Here is a 14088-nt window from a genome sequence, read left to right as displayed (position 1 = left end):
AACCCTGGGTTCAAGCTTTTTTAATGAGAAGTGTCCACATTGCTGGAGTGTCAGCAAGAGGAAATCTTAATTCATTTTTATTGTAATTTGCTACCCCTGCACCTGAGTTCCCTAGTTTGGGGTGAAACAAATTTCAGACACTGGTTACCGCAGTTAAATTAGGGTGTTCTTTAAGGTGCATTCAGACTGAATGGGAAGTAGATTTTTTGTCCTGACGATGGTTGGAAAGAGGTTGAACATGCTTCAACTTATGAATGAACAACAACAATAGTGTCTTTCTCTCTCTCACACACACACACACACATAGTCAAACATCTGTACTGTACGCACATTGGGCACTTGTAACAAATAAAGACTGCAAAATGACTCAATGATCAAGTTCAGGTGAACAAAACAAGGCAAGAATTTACTTCATGTTCTCTCTGAATGCAGCTTTAGGCTGTGGACTGTCTCGGCACTGAGCTTAGGTTTTAGTCTGGTTTGACATAAATTATCTATCGATGTTTATCGCTGTCTCTGTGATGGTCAAGTGTGTGTGTATTTATGTGTTTGTCTATGAAAATCTGGATGCAAACTTTCCTCACTGTGCTTAAACACATTGCTTACCTTGTGTCCTTGTTTCACTCACATGTATGCTCACAAGGACATACAAACATTCACTCACCCACCCACACACACACACAAATAAATATACAAAGACATACATACTGATAAATATCCAGTACTCACAAATACACAGACACAAGCAAGCCTTTCCCACACCCTTTATACACTTTCCTTTCTTCTCCCTCCCATACACACAGACACACAGACACGGACACACACACAGACACACACACACACACACGCACACACACAGTGCTAACATTACATCTATCTGAATAAATTCTTTCCATTTTCACTGTGTTGTTATTGATCGTACTTAAACAGCACCACTCCTGTCGGCTTGTACCAGGAAATTGGCTTCATATTGAAACTGTCACAGCAAGGGTGCGTTTCATTTTAGACCCTGAGGGTGCAGGGAACGTAGCACAAGAGGAATCAATCTTCAGTTACTGGCATCTGGGTGCTACTGTAAAGGTAGTTTTTGAAAGTATTTCTGCTTTATTAATTAGTACAGTAGTTCTGTTGGTTAGTTTGTGCAACAGAGCGGTTTAGCACTTGAGACTGTCTTTCCACCATGTTCAAACCCAAGCGTCACCAAACACCCACCCTGCTTAAGAAATTGTGATGATTTTTACTGCATAAACTGAACAAACTTATAACCTAAGACTATTTGACATGCATAAGTGTGCAAATGCTGACAACAGTCTGTGCTGTTTTGCTTTGATTAAAAGTAACTATCTATGTCACTGAAAGTAGGGATGGAACACATACCTGCCGCTACAGGAAGCTGTATAGGGAGTTAAAGGTACCCTGTGGAGTTTAATTAACACAAGTAGAGCAATGCTTTTATGAGTGGGTGCTCACATGTATGCACACAATCACGCAGGGGACACTATACGTATTGCTGTCAATGGTTTCACATTGTTCTACTGATCTACAGGTGGCGGTAGCATGCCAATAAACAAACAAATTCATAGAAGAAGACTGCTAGCGAGTAATAACGACCTAAACAATGCGTTCAACATATTTGTTAGGCCTCAAGAAAGCACCTCTACTCTGCTGAACGTGAAAGCCTTCATACATACAAGGATGTATGTAACTTGATTCCAGGACTTTATCAAACCTTTGTGTTTCTCGGGGACGGGGCTTACTAGCTGTAATTCACCACCCACACAGTATAACATCTGTATAACTGTTAAGCCAGCATCCTTTCCAGGTAATTCATGGCCTCACATTCCTATCCAATTCCATATGACATTCAGTAAGACAGAAATTGAGATTCAAAAAAGCTAGCACACTGTGATAAGTGTCTCACTATGCTCCATTACACAAAGTGAATTAGAGAACAACACAAATCCTCCAAGATTCAAGATTATGCAGATGATTCAAGATGGATTTCTTGCTGTGTAAATACCCCCAGTTTACCACCTCACATTATTGTGATTTCCGCTCTGTTCTTTAAATGTTGTACATTGTCTCTATTTCTCAAGCTGTTGAGGAAGGATTTCTTAATTCATATTTCATGTACCTGGCAGACCATGACTTAAAACATTTTGTGAGTTGCCTGAGCACATTTTTCACTTTGGCACATGTTCAATCACTAAGCAAAATATAAATTACTTTCCCAATTATGACATTTTCTTCCCCCCCAAAGTGCATCCCATTGAAAATCATTTTTTGTTGAAAGTGTAAAAATTGGTGTCATGTCTAACATAAAAAATACACATGAACAGTAATTTCATAAAATGTGCCCACAGATCTATATATATATGTATACAGTTATGTTATGTGATCATTTGCAGTGTGTGTGTGTGTGTGTGTGTAGATTTATAATTCTACGGTATGTATGTACCGTATCTCTCTGCATGCACTGTTCACACCCACCTTGACCACGTCCACGTCTGTCGAGCTGCAGGTGACCCAGTCGTCCACCTCCCTCACCTGCCCGTCAGTTTCCACGGTAACCAGTTTGATGGGCACTGCCACGCGACGACCTGTAAGAATGGCTGTGTTCACCACCTCTGTGTCCTACAGAGATAAAGATAGACAGAAAAAAAAGTTTCTTTTAAAAAAAAAGGACATTCTTGAACCCTGTTCAAGGCTGAATGGAAGTGGGAAATAACAGTTTTTTAGGCCTCAAACTGCTGTTGGTGTCTCAGCTTTTTGCATCATAAAAGATGCAAAATGTATTTAGATATAATATTTTCAATAAGAGATGGTAATATGACAATGTATTACTATTTTAATTTCAATTTTAAAATACTTTAATGTTTGTTAAATTATTTTGTTGACTTTTTTTTTTTAGCATTGCTTTCTCTATTTACACTTTTTGGTACTTTTTTGTTGACTGTTTTTATTCAACATGCACTTAAAGGACCACAAACATGAAATTTAGCCCTCATGTGCTGCTATATTAGCTTTAGCATGTCTCCCCCCAAAGTGTATGAGAGGGAAGACTGATGATAGAGAAAGATGCAGAGGGAGAGACAGGAATAAACAAGTAAGAGAGACCAGGGGAGAGTTTTAAAAAAGAGAGAGAGAGAGAAAAAAAAAGGAGGTGATTATAAACCTCAAGATTATTGTAATCAGCATGATTACATTTGATTAGATCCTTCCGACAAAAATAGCACAAACAAACCAGCACACACACACCTCAGAGCGCTGTGTGCCAGCGTCAATCTTGATTATTTGGCATTGAGTGTCCACGGGGGCATTTATCACCGCCAACACACACAGGCCTGATTACATGGTATTTTGATGGGCCCACTGTTCTTGGATGGGAAGTTTGTGTGCGTGTCTCTGCTATTTGACTCTACAGTGGATTTCGACTGAGCATACAGGATGTCAACAGAGAAGATGAAGAAGAAATAAAGAATAAGTGTACTGTACTGTTCAAACCTCACCATGTTTCCAGATGCTGTTTATATTGAAATGTTTTCATTTCAAAACATTGCACAACTCAATTGAAAATTGAGCACATGGCTGGCTGGTCCTCACTTCTTTAATCCTCTTCTGTTTAAAATAGTATTTATGTGTAACATTAAATATATTAGACTAAATAAGAAACAATCAAAGTAAAAAAAAAAAAATCTTTGGGTATCAGTTTAACACTCTAAACTCAGCTAACCTGCATCGTCTCGACAGTGTGGGTGTTGTTTGATTAGATTTGATTGACATTGACAGTGACAAGCACCCTCATAACTGTCAACAGATAGGATTTTTCCATTGGCACTTGTGGCCGCGCCAGGTCAAATCACGCAGAGCTGATTTACGTTTCCATTACCAGTTTCACCGTGACGAGAATGTGCCGAGTCGCACCCAAGATGGACCATCTCCGGAGTCAGGCCAAAGTGCGCCTGACCCGCCTCCAAGCGGGTTGCCGTGAAGTCTCACTGACCACGGTCAGCCTGTGACAACACCCCTTCTCCCGATTCTCACCCTCAAACAAGCTGTGTTGCAAGACTCAACTCATGTCTGTGCTGGAGACCAGAGAGAAAGACATTTTTTACAAGTCTCTGTGTGTTCCGCTCCCAGTACTTTCGTAGCTTATAACAGAACCTTTGTGGTTTGAAGTTTAGTTTTTCGCCTGCATCCCGGTTTGTACTTTCAGATATCTGCTTTATTTTACCATTTTCTGATTGCTTTTAGATATTGGAGCTATTTTAAGTTACTGCAGATGAAAACATCTCCTGCTGCTGCTTCATGTTAAAGGCTTTTCAATAACAAAATAACAGGGAACTTTTATTGTGAAGAATTTATAGGAAATTAAATGTGTTTATCCCATGGATGTATAAACAGAACACAGCGTCGGAGGCGGAGCCCCATTTATTCCTATGAAAGTTGCTCAGTGGCGCATGAAGCCGAAAAAGTCCCTTCGTGCTGTAAAGAAATTACCCAGATGAAAACATATTGCACACACTCTATGGGCCCCATGTGCCCACATACATCTAGTCTTAAATACCACATAACTGCACTTGAACCTGTATGATGACCAAAGACCGAAACTAATTTTCCACTGTTTCCTGCTCACTTTATTTATTGTTTCTTTTATTTTGTATTATCCTGTTTTTATCTCATAAGCACAAGGAGATGTCTCTGTGAGCTTTTATTTTTCCCATGTGAGGCTGGCCACAATCACATTGAGTGATTTTGAAGTGAGGGATCCGGGGAGTGACCTTTAATCAGTACTGAAGTAATGGAAAATTTAGCTGGCCAATGTGCCCATCTGTTGCCTGTTGAGCTTGAGTTTGCCATAAATTATGATTTGAGCATATTTTTAAAAAGGCTAAATGATGTACATGTGAGGGTTTCTGAAAATCTTTGTCATTGTTTTGTGTTGTTAATTGATTTCCGACAATAAATGGATACATTTGCATAAAGCAAGCATATTTTGTCTACTCCCATATTGAGTAAGAGTATTAATACTTTAAAAAATGTGTCAATTGTGTTTATATAGCTCAAAATCACAAAATTTCCTCAAAGGATTTTACATTGTGTACAGAATACGACTCCTACGTCTATTCTTAGATCTAGATAGCACTTTTATAGCCATTTTTTTTAATAGGAGAACAAAACAAAGCGCTATACAATGCCTCACATTCAGTGACACACATACACACTCATTCAAACACCTGTAGCTGAAGCTGCTATGCAAGACACCGAGGGTTGATGATCTTGCTCAAGGACACTTTGACATGTACATAAAAACATATATATGCAGAAGCTGTGGGAAGATTAAGAACAAACACACAAGAACACAAACAGGAAAATACAAATTAAATAAATAGCAAGTCTAAATGGCACATCAAGCCACAGATACACACTTGCAGATACGTACACACTCACAAATAACACAAACACATGCAACAAGATAGGGCCTCTGATGCACACACACGACTTTAAGTGCATGTGGCCAGTGAGAAGTTGCTTAATGCCCTATCCTTCTCTGCAGCACACTGCTATGACCTTTACTTAATGAGATCCCCCTCTTTTTCTCTCTCTTGCTCTCTCTCTCTCTCTCTTTCACACACACACACAAACACACTCTTTCTTTATCTAAGTCTTCATTTTCCTCTCTCCCTCTTACTCTCTGCTCAGTCTTGCCTGAAATCGGAAATACCGCACATATATAACACGACAGAAGACAGTTACGCAGGTTGAAAGTGAAGAAACAGGTGAGGAGGAGGGGAAGTTGGGACAAACAGGATTAAAAGCATGGAAAAGATGAAAGAGGGAGAGCAGGAGAGGAAGATGAAGGGCGCAAAGACAGTAGACGTGCAGAGAAAAACCCCCCACAAATTATCAAAAAGATTCTTCTTCCACCTTGAGGGGAGGAGAGCAGATGGAGGGATAAAAATGAAAGAGGAAGAAGAGAGAGAGAGAGGACAAGAGATAAAGTGTGTCTATTTGTCTATGCGTTCGTGTTTGCATGTAGCCTATAAAGTATGTGTATGTTTAAATGTATGTGTGTGTGTGTGTGTATCCCAGGGCGGTAGTCTCTTGGAAGCCATAGTAGCACCGCAGATAACATCATGTTTACATCTCCGCTACCTGCAGGCCAAAAGAAATGACAACGACAATGGGGGAAACACTTTTCTTTTTTAAAAATAAAACATTATAGCATGTCGGGCAATTTATGGTGACTTCTTATTGTTATTGTTCTGTCCCAGTCTGGCTCTATGTCCCTCCACCAGTTCACCAGATGTCCTCAGGCTTTTCTGCCAGTTTAAGACTGAACTCAGTAGGAAGGAGGACAGATAAGAGAAGTTGCAGAATATATTTAAGAACCACTTGAAATACTGCTTCTTGCTACATTGACTCTCATAGGAACTGAGTGCTGAAGTGAACTGAAACACTAGTTATGTTATTCAGAGCTGCAGTTGTCTTTTAGTTTTTATGTTCTTACATTCAGCCTTATTATGCAAGCCACTCTGCTTGATAGACTGATTTATTCATGTTTTTGTCAACATCGATATATGCTAACGTTTATTTTGCTACGTGTGCTCGTTGTGACTTGTGCACTTATTTAAGTTGTGTTCATGTTGAGTTCTGGGACGGTTTTGTGCATGGTTATATTGTGTTTTCTGGGTTTTTTTGGGGTTTTCTGTTTGCTCTGTGTTCCTGTGCTCCACATCTGCCCTGCATCAGTCCCATTAGCTCCACCTGCTCCCTGCGTCTTCCCCTGCCAATCAGCTCCCAGCCTGCCCATGTGTCTTGCCACCTGTTCCTTGTTGTTTCATTTGTTCAGTTTGTATTTAATTCCTGGTTTTCATCTCAGTTTTGTTGCATCCTTTGTTCTTTACTCTGTTTTGCACTGGTCTGCCGGCTTTGTTCTGCCTGCATAAGCCTGAAATAATCTAAAGCTTACCGGAAATTATTCTTCAGCCTTGCTCTGAATGCAGTCTCCTGCATTTGGGTCCATCTGCTCCGCTCCACGTAACGCCTATCCCTATATTTTAATGGCGTCATCTGAAAAACCCTTACAACTGAGGAATCGGCAGAACTCAAAAACAGCTGAAAGAGAGTAAATAATGGACTTACATTCTTTAGGTGGACAGAAATATGACTCCAAATAAATGACAAATCAACCAACACTTCCATGGGCAGTTCAAAATCAGTTTGTGGCAATTGTAAAGCGCCACTACGGACAAAGCACAAATCTTTGGAGCAAACATACTCACTCAAATCTGAACTGAAGGCACAGAAAATAAGAACGCTCTAAGAGCCCAATATCAACCAATCAATCTGATCAATCTACTGTATTTTAGGATGAATATTATTTATTTGTAAATTAAGCCCTTATTTTAGACTACTTAATATGAGAAAAGAACATGTATTTACTATTAGAGTACTTATTATTTATATCATCTGTGTATAATAGAATGTATAAACTCTTTCACACCTCACATCGACTGTATTCATTTTTCTATGTGCTGAAGCAGTGGTCGGAGGCCAAGCAATCGGCCCATTCTAAACAGGCACGTTTTGAACAGACGCTGCACTAGTTCAATAAAATCAGGTGATACCCAGCTGATAGGAAGAAGAAAGTGGGTTAACCAATACCCCCCTCAGGGCAGAACAGTGACACAGGATAAAAGGCATTTGTAGTCGATCTGAACGGGCCAGTGTTAGTGCCAGGAAGTTTGAGTGATATGTTTTCGATTATTAGGTGTACATCTTTTAGGCCACAAGAGAGCAGGGCAAGCTAACAGGATGTGATGGTACTGAATGGAAATAAAACAATTTAAGCTTCCAAAATATTGAGTTGAAGGTTAAATTTGTATTGTACATGTAAAAAGTAATCATGGACAGTTTTGCTTTAATTATTGTAATAACTGTGTAGAATTAAAAGCATTGAAAGTATTTAAAGGAATATCCAAAAAATAAAGTTGTAATGATTCCATTTCAATAGCAATTAGTTTGTAACACAGAGAAGCTGAGTAGGTGGGAGAAGGTGAGGGCTTTTGTCAATGTTGGACGTGAGGCTGTGGCCATTTCCCGGAAGCAGTATGTAACAGCATAGGCCCTCAATAAACTCAAAAGTCTCAATAGAAAAAAATGTGTTTGGTCATATTTTTTGCCTGCACAAGTTAATGTGCATCAGTTGATCTGGTTTGCTGACCCTCCTTCAGTTTGAATGCAGGTCAGACACTAACTGGCTAACGATCTCTAATAGAGATGTAAAACTGAATTGAAGTACACTGATGTTTAATCATAACCGACTCTTCAAAGACAGAGAGAGACAGAGCAAGAGAGAAGGTAGGTGAGGTAGAGGGTGTCAGAGTTTCAGAGCGAGAATATGGATAAGAGAGAACTAAAACTAAACCATAACTTCATTTGGTAATTAGAGAATATAAGTAGCAGTGTATGTAACTACTGTAGTTCCTGTGAAAGGCGACAACAGTCTAATATGAATGGGCCCAATGCAGGTTGAGTGTGAGTTCAGAAAAAACCTGTGTTTTTAGCTTGTACTTTACTCAACAAGCAAGCTATCATTCCAAGTGGCTTATTAACCTTCGTGTTAATAACAATGTGAGTTTAATAGCAAATACAAATATGAATTGCAGGGAGCAGAAAAAAAAACAATGAAACTGAAAAGAGACACAGAGACAAAGTAGAGGGAATAGATTTTTTTTTTTTAAAAAAAAAAGAGACAAAGCAGAACAAAATTAGAAAAATAGAGAAAGTGAAAAAAACAGATAAAAACACAGCAGGAAGAGGAATATTAGAGCAAGAGCAACGGAGACAGAAAGAGAGACAGAGAGAGAAAAGGAAAGAATTTCATGCCTGTCCAAGGGAATTATTAAGTAGCTCGTCAACAACTGGCTCCCTACTGCCTTCAAAAGCTGCTCCATACTGCACAGAGATAAGCACAGAGGAGGTGTGTGTGTGTGTGTGTGTGTGTGGTGAGGTCTTGTGTGTCAAGTGTTTGTATGTATGAATGAATGTGTTGCAGGCTCCTGCATATACCTGTGCATGTGTGTGTGTGTGTGTGTGTGTGTGTGTGTGTGTGCATGAAAGAGTCAGAGATGTTGGAAGAAAGAAGGAGAAATAGAGAGGATGAATGTACATATATGTGTGTGTATGTGTGTGTGTGTGTGAGCACCATATCAGCCATGCACTGACGAATGCCTTTGTGTGTGCATGTTGCAGAGTGAAATGAAGTCTTTCTCTTAAATGAACCTTATCCATGCATGTATGTGTGTGTATGTGTCCCCTGTGAGATGTGTGCAAGTTTAAGAGAAGCAACTAGAGCGAGACCACCCATCACAGGACCCCTTCCCCCACCACATACACACACACACAGTGTCACGCACACATGCACACTCACACACAGTGTTGTAAAAGAGTTGACACAGTGAAAAAACTGGCGCTTTTTGCTCTTCTGTACAAATTCAATTCCAACTGTGACTTACAATAAGAGTATGTAAGCAGTTCTCTTTATGTCTCTCCCTCCTTCTCTGTCAGTCTATCACTCTTTTCTCTCTCTCTCTCTGTCTCTCTGTCTGTCTCTCACTTTCTTTCTTCTACACACACACACACACACACAGAAACACAGAAATCTCATCCAGTTAAGATGAGAGTTCTGCCATCTAATCTATGACTTTATTTCCCGTAAACGCACAAAGACATTAACACACACATCTTGTTTGGGGGAAATTGCTTGGAACATATACAACTCCGAGAACAAAGGGAGGCTCTTTTTTTTTGACCTTTTCACCAAAGTTTGATAATGCAAACACTGTGGCCTTGGGCGCAGCAATCGACTGCTCATTCTGCTATTCTATGTAATGAATTGAAATATCTAAATGGTGTGATTGGAGAGGAATTGAAAAGTAAAATGTTTTCATGCTCTATAGTTCTCTATACAGGGAGGTATAGGGATTTATTTTATTTCGAAGGTCATTTAAGAGCTGGAATGAGTCTAAGGGCACTGGAAACATTTGGTCTGTTGAGTTAGTAGACTAAATTTCACATTGTTTAGACACACACTTGTTAACACACATTTTACATAATGTATGTGTGGGTATCTTGTCCACAAATAGAGGACGCTCTGTAATCAATTAATCAATCTCCCTCACACACACAAACACACCCACACAAACACAGTCATACATACACACACTGTTGAAACCATGCTACCAAATTACCTAAAGAATGCATTAAAACCACCTCATGTATCGACAAACTAACCAATTATCTAATTGGGTAAATGGTTAATGGAGTAAATGGCTTTTTTTAATCAGGAAGCTAACAAATACCTTCCGGTAACAGACTGGTGATTTGATCTAGGCCCTGCCCTTGTGTGACATTGTGTAATCAGCGTTCACTGCATTTCTCTGTGTAAACCATAGACTGTATATAAAGATGAACGTGGCAAAGTGTGACATCACCCATTGGTTTGCATTGGAGCTGGTTTGACGCCCAGAGTTGCTGCTTATGGTTGGCGCCATCTCTTCTGTTTGGAGCCAGGACCTTCCCAATAAAGAGTGTGGGGTTGTTGCCTTTCACACTCTGGAAACACGCTCCGCTACCTTGGACCCAAGAAAACGCTAGCTTACTAGGAGCACCGAGCAGTGCATGCTTGGCCTAACGTTGGCTACTTTAGCTAAATTCCGCTAACCCTGTTGAATTTGCCAAAATATTGCGACAATAGTCCAACTCCCAAAATGACCACCAGCACACTATTTAGCGATTGAGGCCATACTGAAAAAAAATGATTGACTTATTTCTAGACAGAAGTTGATGCTTTTTTGAATGGGAGTCAGTTGGAGCCAGTATCTAGCGGCTGTTGGTGGCATGTATATGCTTTCAGGAGAGGAAGCATTGCATTAGTTCATTCAAAGCACTGAAGGCACACTTGCATCAACGTTGCTGTTCACTGAGAAGAGAAAAGGGATAATAAAAGAGTTGGGAAGTGGGGAAGTGATAAGTAAAAGAGAGGATGGCAGATTTATTATTAATTAGAAACTTCCCTTGATGCAAGCAGAGCCATACAAAGGGACTACAAGAAACAGTTTGAGGGAGAACAGTCTAATGAGATGGTTTATTGAGTGTTTGACCAAGGGTGAAGCAGTGAAATACTAAATAGTGTTGAGTGTATGTACAGTACATTAGTCAGAGATGATAAAGAGAGCTGTAAGAGCTGTTCTCTGCGTGTGAAACACAAAGAAAGAGACTGCGAGTAGAATTTAAAGATAAGTGGCTACAATACTGTGTGTGATTCCTCCTACTTTTTAAAAAAAAATCTTTATCTTCCTCTACTGCTTCAGTCGATTTTATCTTGTCCTGTGCTTTTTGTTCTGCCCCTCCTGACCCGATTCTTACCTTTGACCTGAAAATGTTGTCTTGTACTTGTCTCACATTTCAGGCAAGAGTGAGAAGATTGTAAAAGAACAGAAACAAGAAAGAAAGAGCTTGGTGAATGTGAGAGAGAGAGACAGAGAGGTACTGTAACATGCATTTGTACATGTACTTAGAGGCCACAGCAGAAGCTCTGAGAGGAAATTACAAGTCATGCATGCATGTATGTTGTTTATTGCATTATATATGGCATTAATTAAGCAATAACGTCAGCGAAGGTGTGCATGTGTGCAAATCTGATGTTCAGCATATTAACGCTCCAATTCCGTTTTTACGGCCGGGCTAACACGTTAATTGAAGATGTTTCAAGTCGGGTCTTGGTGCATTGACATAAACTTGGTTTATGTACTTTATAAATATGTTATTCGAATCTAGCAACATACGCAGATTGTATGTATATGCAGATTTATGCACATGGTAAATGGTGTAGATAATAGAATAAAATCAGAACATATGAATACATATGTATGAATAAGACCAGTAAAAATGTGATTCTACACTTAGAATACACTTAGCCTGATATGACTCTTATACTAAAAGCACACATGAAAGCACAGAAGAAGCCCCAGACTATGATATATTTCTAGACATATTTCTGCCTTGTACAGATAAGTCTCTGGTCCTTGACTTTATCTAAAAAAATCTCCCTATCCATCCATTTTCCATTGCTTATCCAGGACTGGGTTGTGGTGGCATCAGACACCCTGGCAACACCCGCCATCTCCTCCTGAGGTTATCCCAAGTTGTTCCCAGGCCAGAAGAGATATGTAGTCCCTCCAGCGAGTTCTGGGTCTGCCCCGCGGTCTCCTACCAGTTGGACATGTGTGGAACAGCTCCAGAAAGAGGCATCCAGGAGGCATCCTAACCAGGTGCCCAAACCACATCAGCCGGTTCCTTTCGATGCGTAGGAGTAGCAGCTCTACTCCGAGCTGCCCCCCAGATGTCCGAGCTCCTCATCCTATCTCTAAGACTGAGTCCAGACACTGTCCGGAGGAAACTCATTTCAGCCGCTTGTATCCACAATCTCATTCTTTCAGTCTCAGTCTCACCCAAAGCTTGTGATCATAGGTGAGGATTGGGACATAGACCGACTGGTAAATTGAGAGCTTTGCCTTCTGGCTCAGCTCTTTCTTCACCATAACAGTCCAGTACAATGCCTGCATTGCTGCGGATGCTGCTCTGATCCACCTGTCAACCTCATGCTCCATCTTACCCTCACTCGTGAACAAGAGCCCAGGATACTTGAACTCTTCTACTTGGGGCAGCAACTCACTCCCACTATCTAAAAAATGTGATCTTTTATTTACTATTTAAAGCAATATAGTCCGTTCTGTTGTCACATCTGTCCAACCTATACATGTACAAATTGTTTTCTCTGTGTGTGCACGCTTGCATGTGTGTGCGTGTGTGTGCGTGTGTGTGTGTGTGTGTAATAGGCCTCAGCTGTGAAAGGAAAATTGGTTGAAGGCAGTTAGCTGCAATTTATACAGACCCATTAAATATATCAAGTGTAGCACTTGCTGTGTGTGTGTGTGTGTGTGTGCATTGCATGTGCCTTAATGTGTTGCTCTGGACAGTATTTTAGATTTAAATGCCTTATTGCAGATATTGTATTCACACACACACACACACACACATATAGCAAGTACACTTAGAGAGTGATGGTCCCTATGCAACTGAGCAGTTGAAACAAATGTAATGCCGAAATAAAATGTAACAACGTGCAGTGAAGTGTAACAATGTGCAGTGACCAGTCACCAGCTATAGGTTAAAGTCAGTTAATAAACCCTCCGAAAAGATGCCCACAAAAATGGAAAATACTTTTAAAATATATTAATATATATTATTTTTGTTTGTTTTGAATAATTTAATTTGAATTTAATTTGAATTGTTATTATTATGGCCAGTCTCCACATGAAATACAAGAATGGAAATAAAATTATTGCAGAAATGAAATTAGCACAGACTCTTGCTTCTTTCTCTTTTTCATGATTCCTTATCTGCCACTAAAATTACCTGGTTACGGTTCAGGAAAGATTTCCTTTGTGGTTAAAAAAACAGTATCGACTGCAGGCAGAAGATACAAACTTCTGTCTCCGGTGTCTAAATGACACTCGTTGATCAATACCACAGTTTATATGGAGAGGACAGTAATTATTTACACAACTGGAAGAAGTTGCTTGTCAGAAAAATATAAACATGGATAATGATTTTTAAAACATTTTTAAACAAATGACCAGTGCATTCCTGATGTGATGTGGACCTCCAGAATTGTTGTATGCCATGTAAAGAATTTTGGATGTTCCTGCATAAATTCAATTGTGGTAAGCAAGACGGACGTCACTATTTACTGTACACCCCTGCTCCAGATCAGTTAAACTGAGAAAACATTATTTCGTTACCTTCATCTTCATGATCATTTCTCCTAACTCAAATATTCTTGGTGCCACTTGCTGGAGGTGAGTGACTTAGAGAACGGGGAGAGTCCAGAAGAGTTAAGAGTTCAGAACAGAGAAGTAGCTGAATTTAAAATGTATTTTTCATCCATTAACCTTTAGCCAAAGCATCATTAAACTGGATTTTGCCACTGGTCTGCATCTGTAAGCTCTATTATAATAT

The 14088-nt window shown here is 39.8% G+C and overlaps 1 protein-coding gene across 1 annotated transcript in view; it reads right to left on the bottom strand.

Annotated features, from left to right (window-relative positions):
- Positions 1–14088, bottom strand: part of si:dkey-215k6.1 (transmembrane protein 132D) — a gene marked incomplete at its 5' end in the record, with an annotated part of 187447 nt that overhangs the window by 50097 nt on the left and 123262 nt on the right. Inside the window, one exon of the mRNA XM_044329502.1 lies at positions 2491–2634. Coding sequence (XP_044185437.1) covers positions 2491–2634 — 144 coding nt within the window. The remainder of the gene's footprint in view (positions 1–2490; positions 2635–14088) is intronic.

This window comes from Thunnus albacares, chromosome 2 (genome assembly GCF_914725855.1).
Source record: "Thunnus albacares chromosome 2, fThuAlb1.1, whole genome shotgun sequence".
Lineage (NCBI taxonomy): Eukaryota > Metazoa > Chordata > Actinopteri > Scombriformes > Scombridae > Thunnus > Thunnus albacares.
Note: the sequence above shows the minus strand (reverse complement) of the source record. Positions and strands in the feature narration are given on the sequence as shown.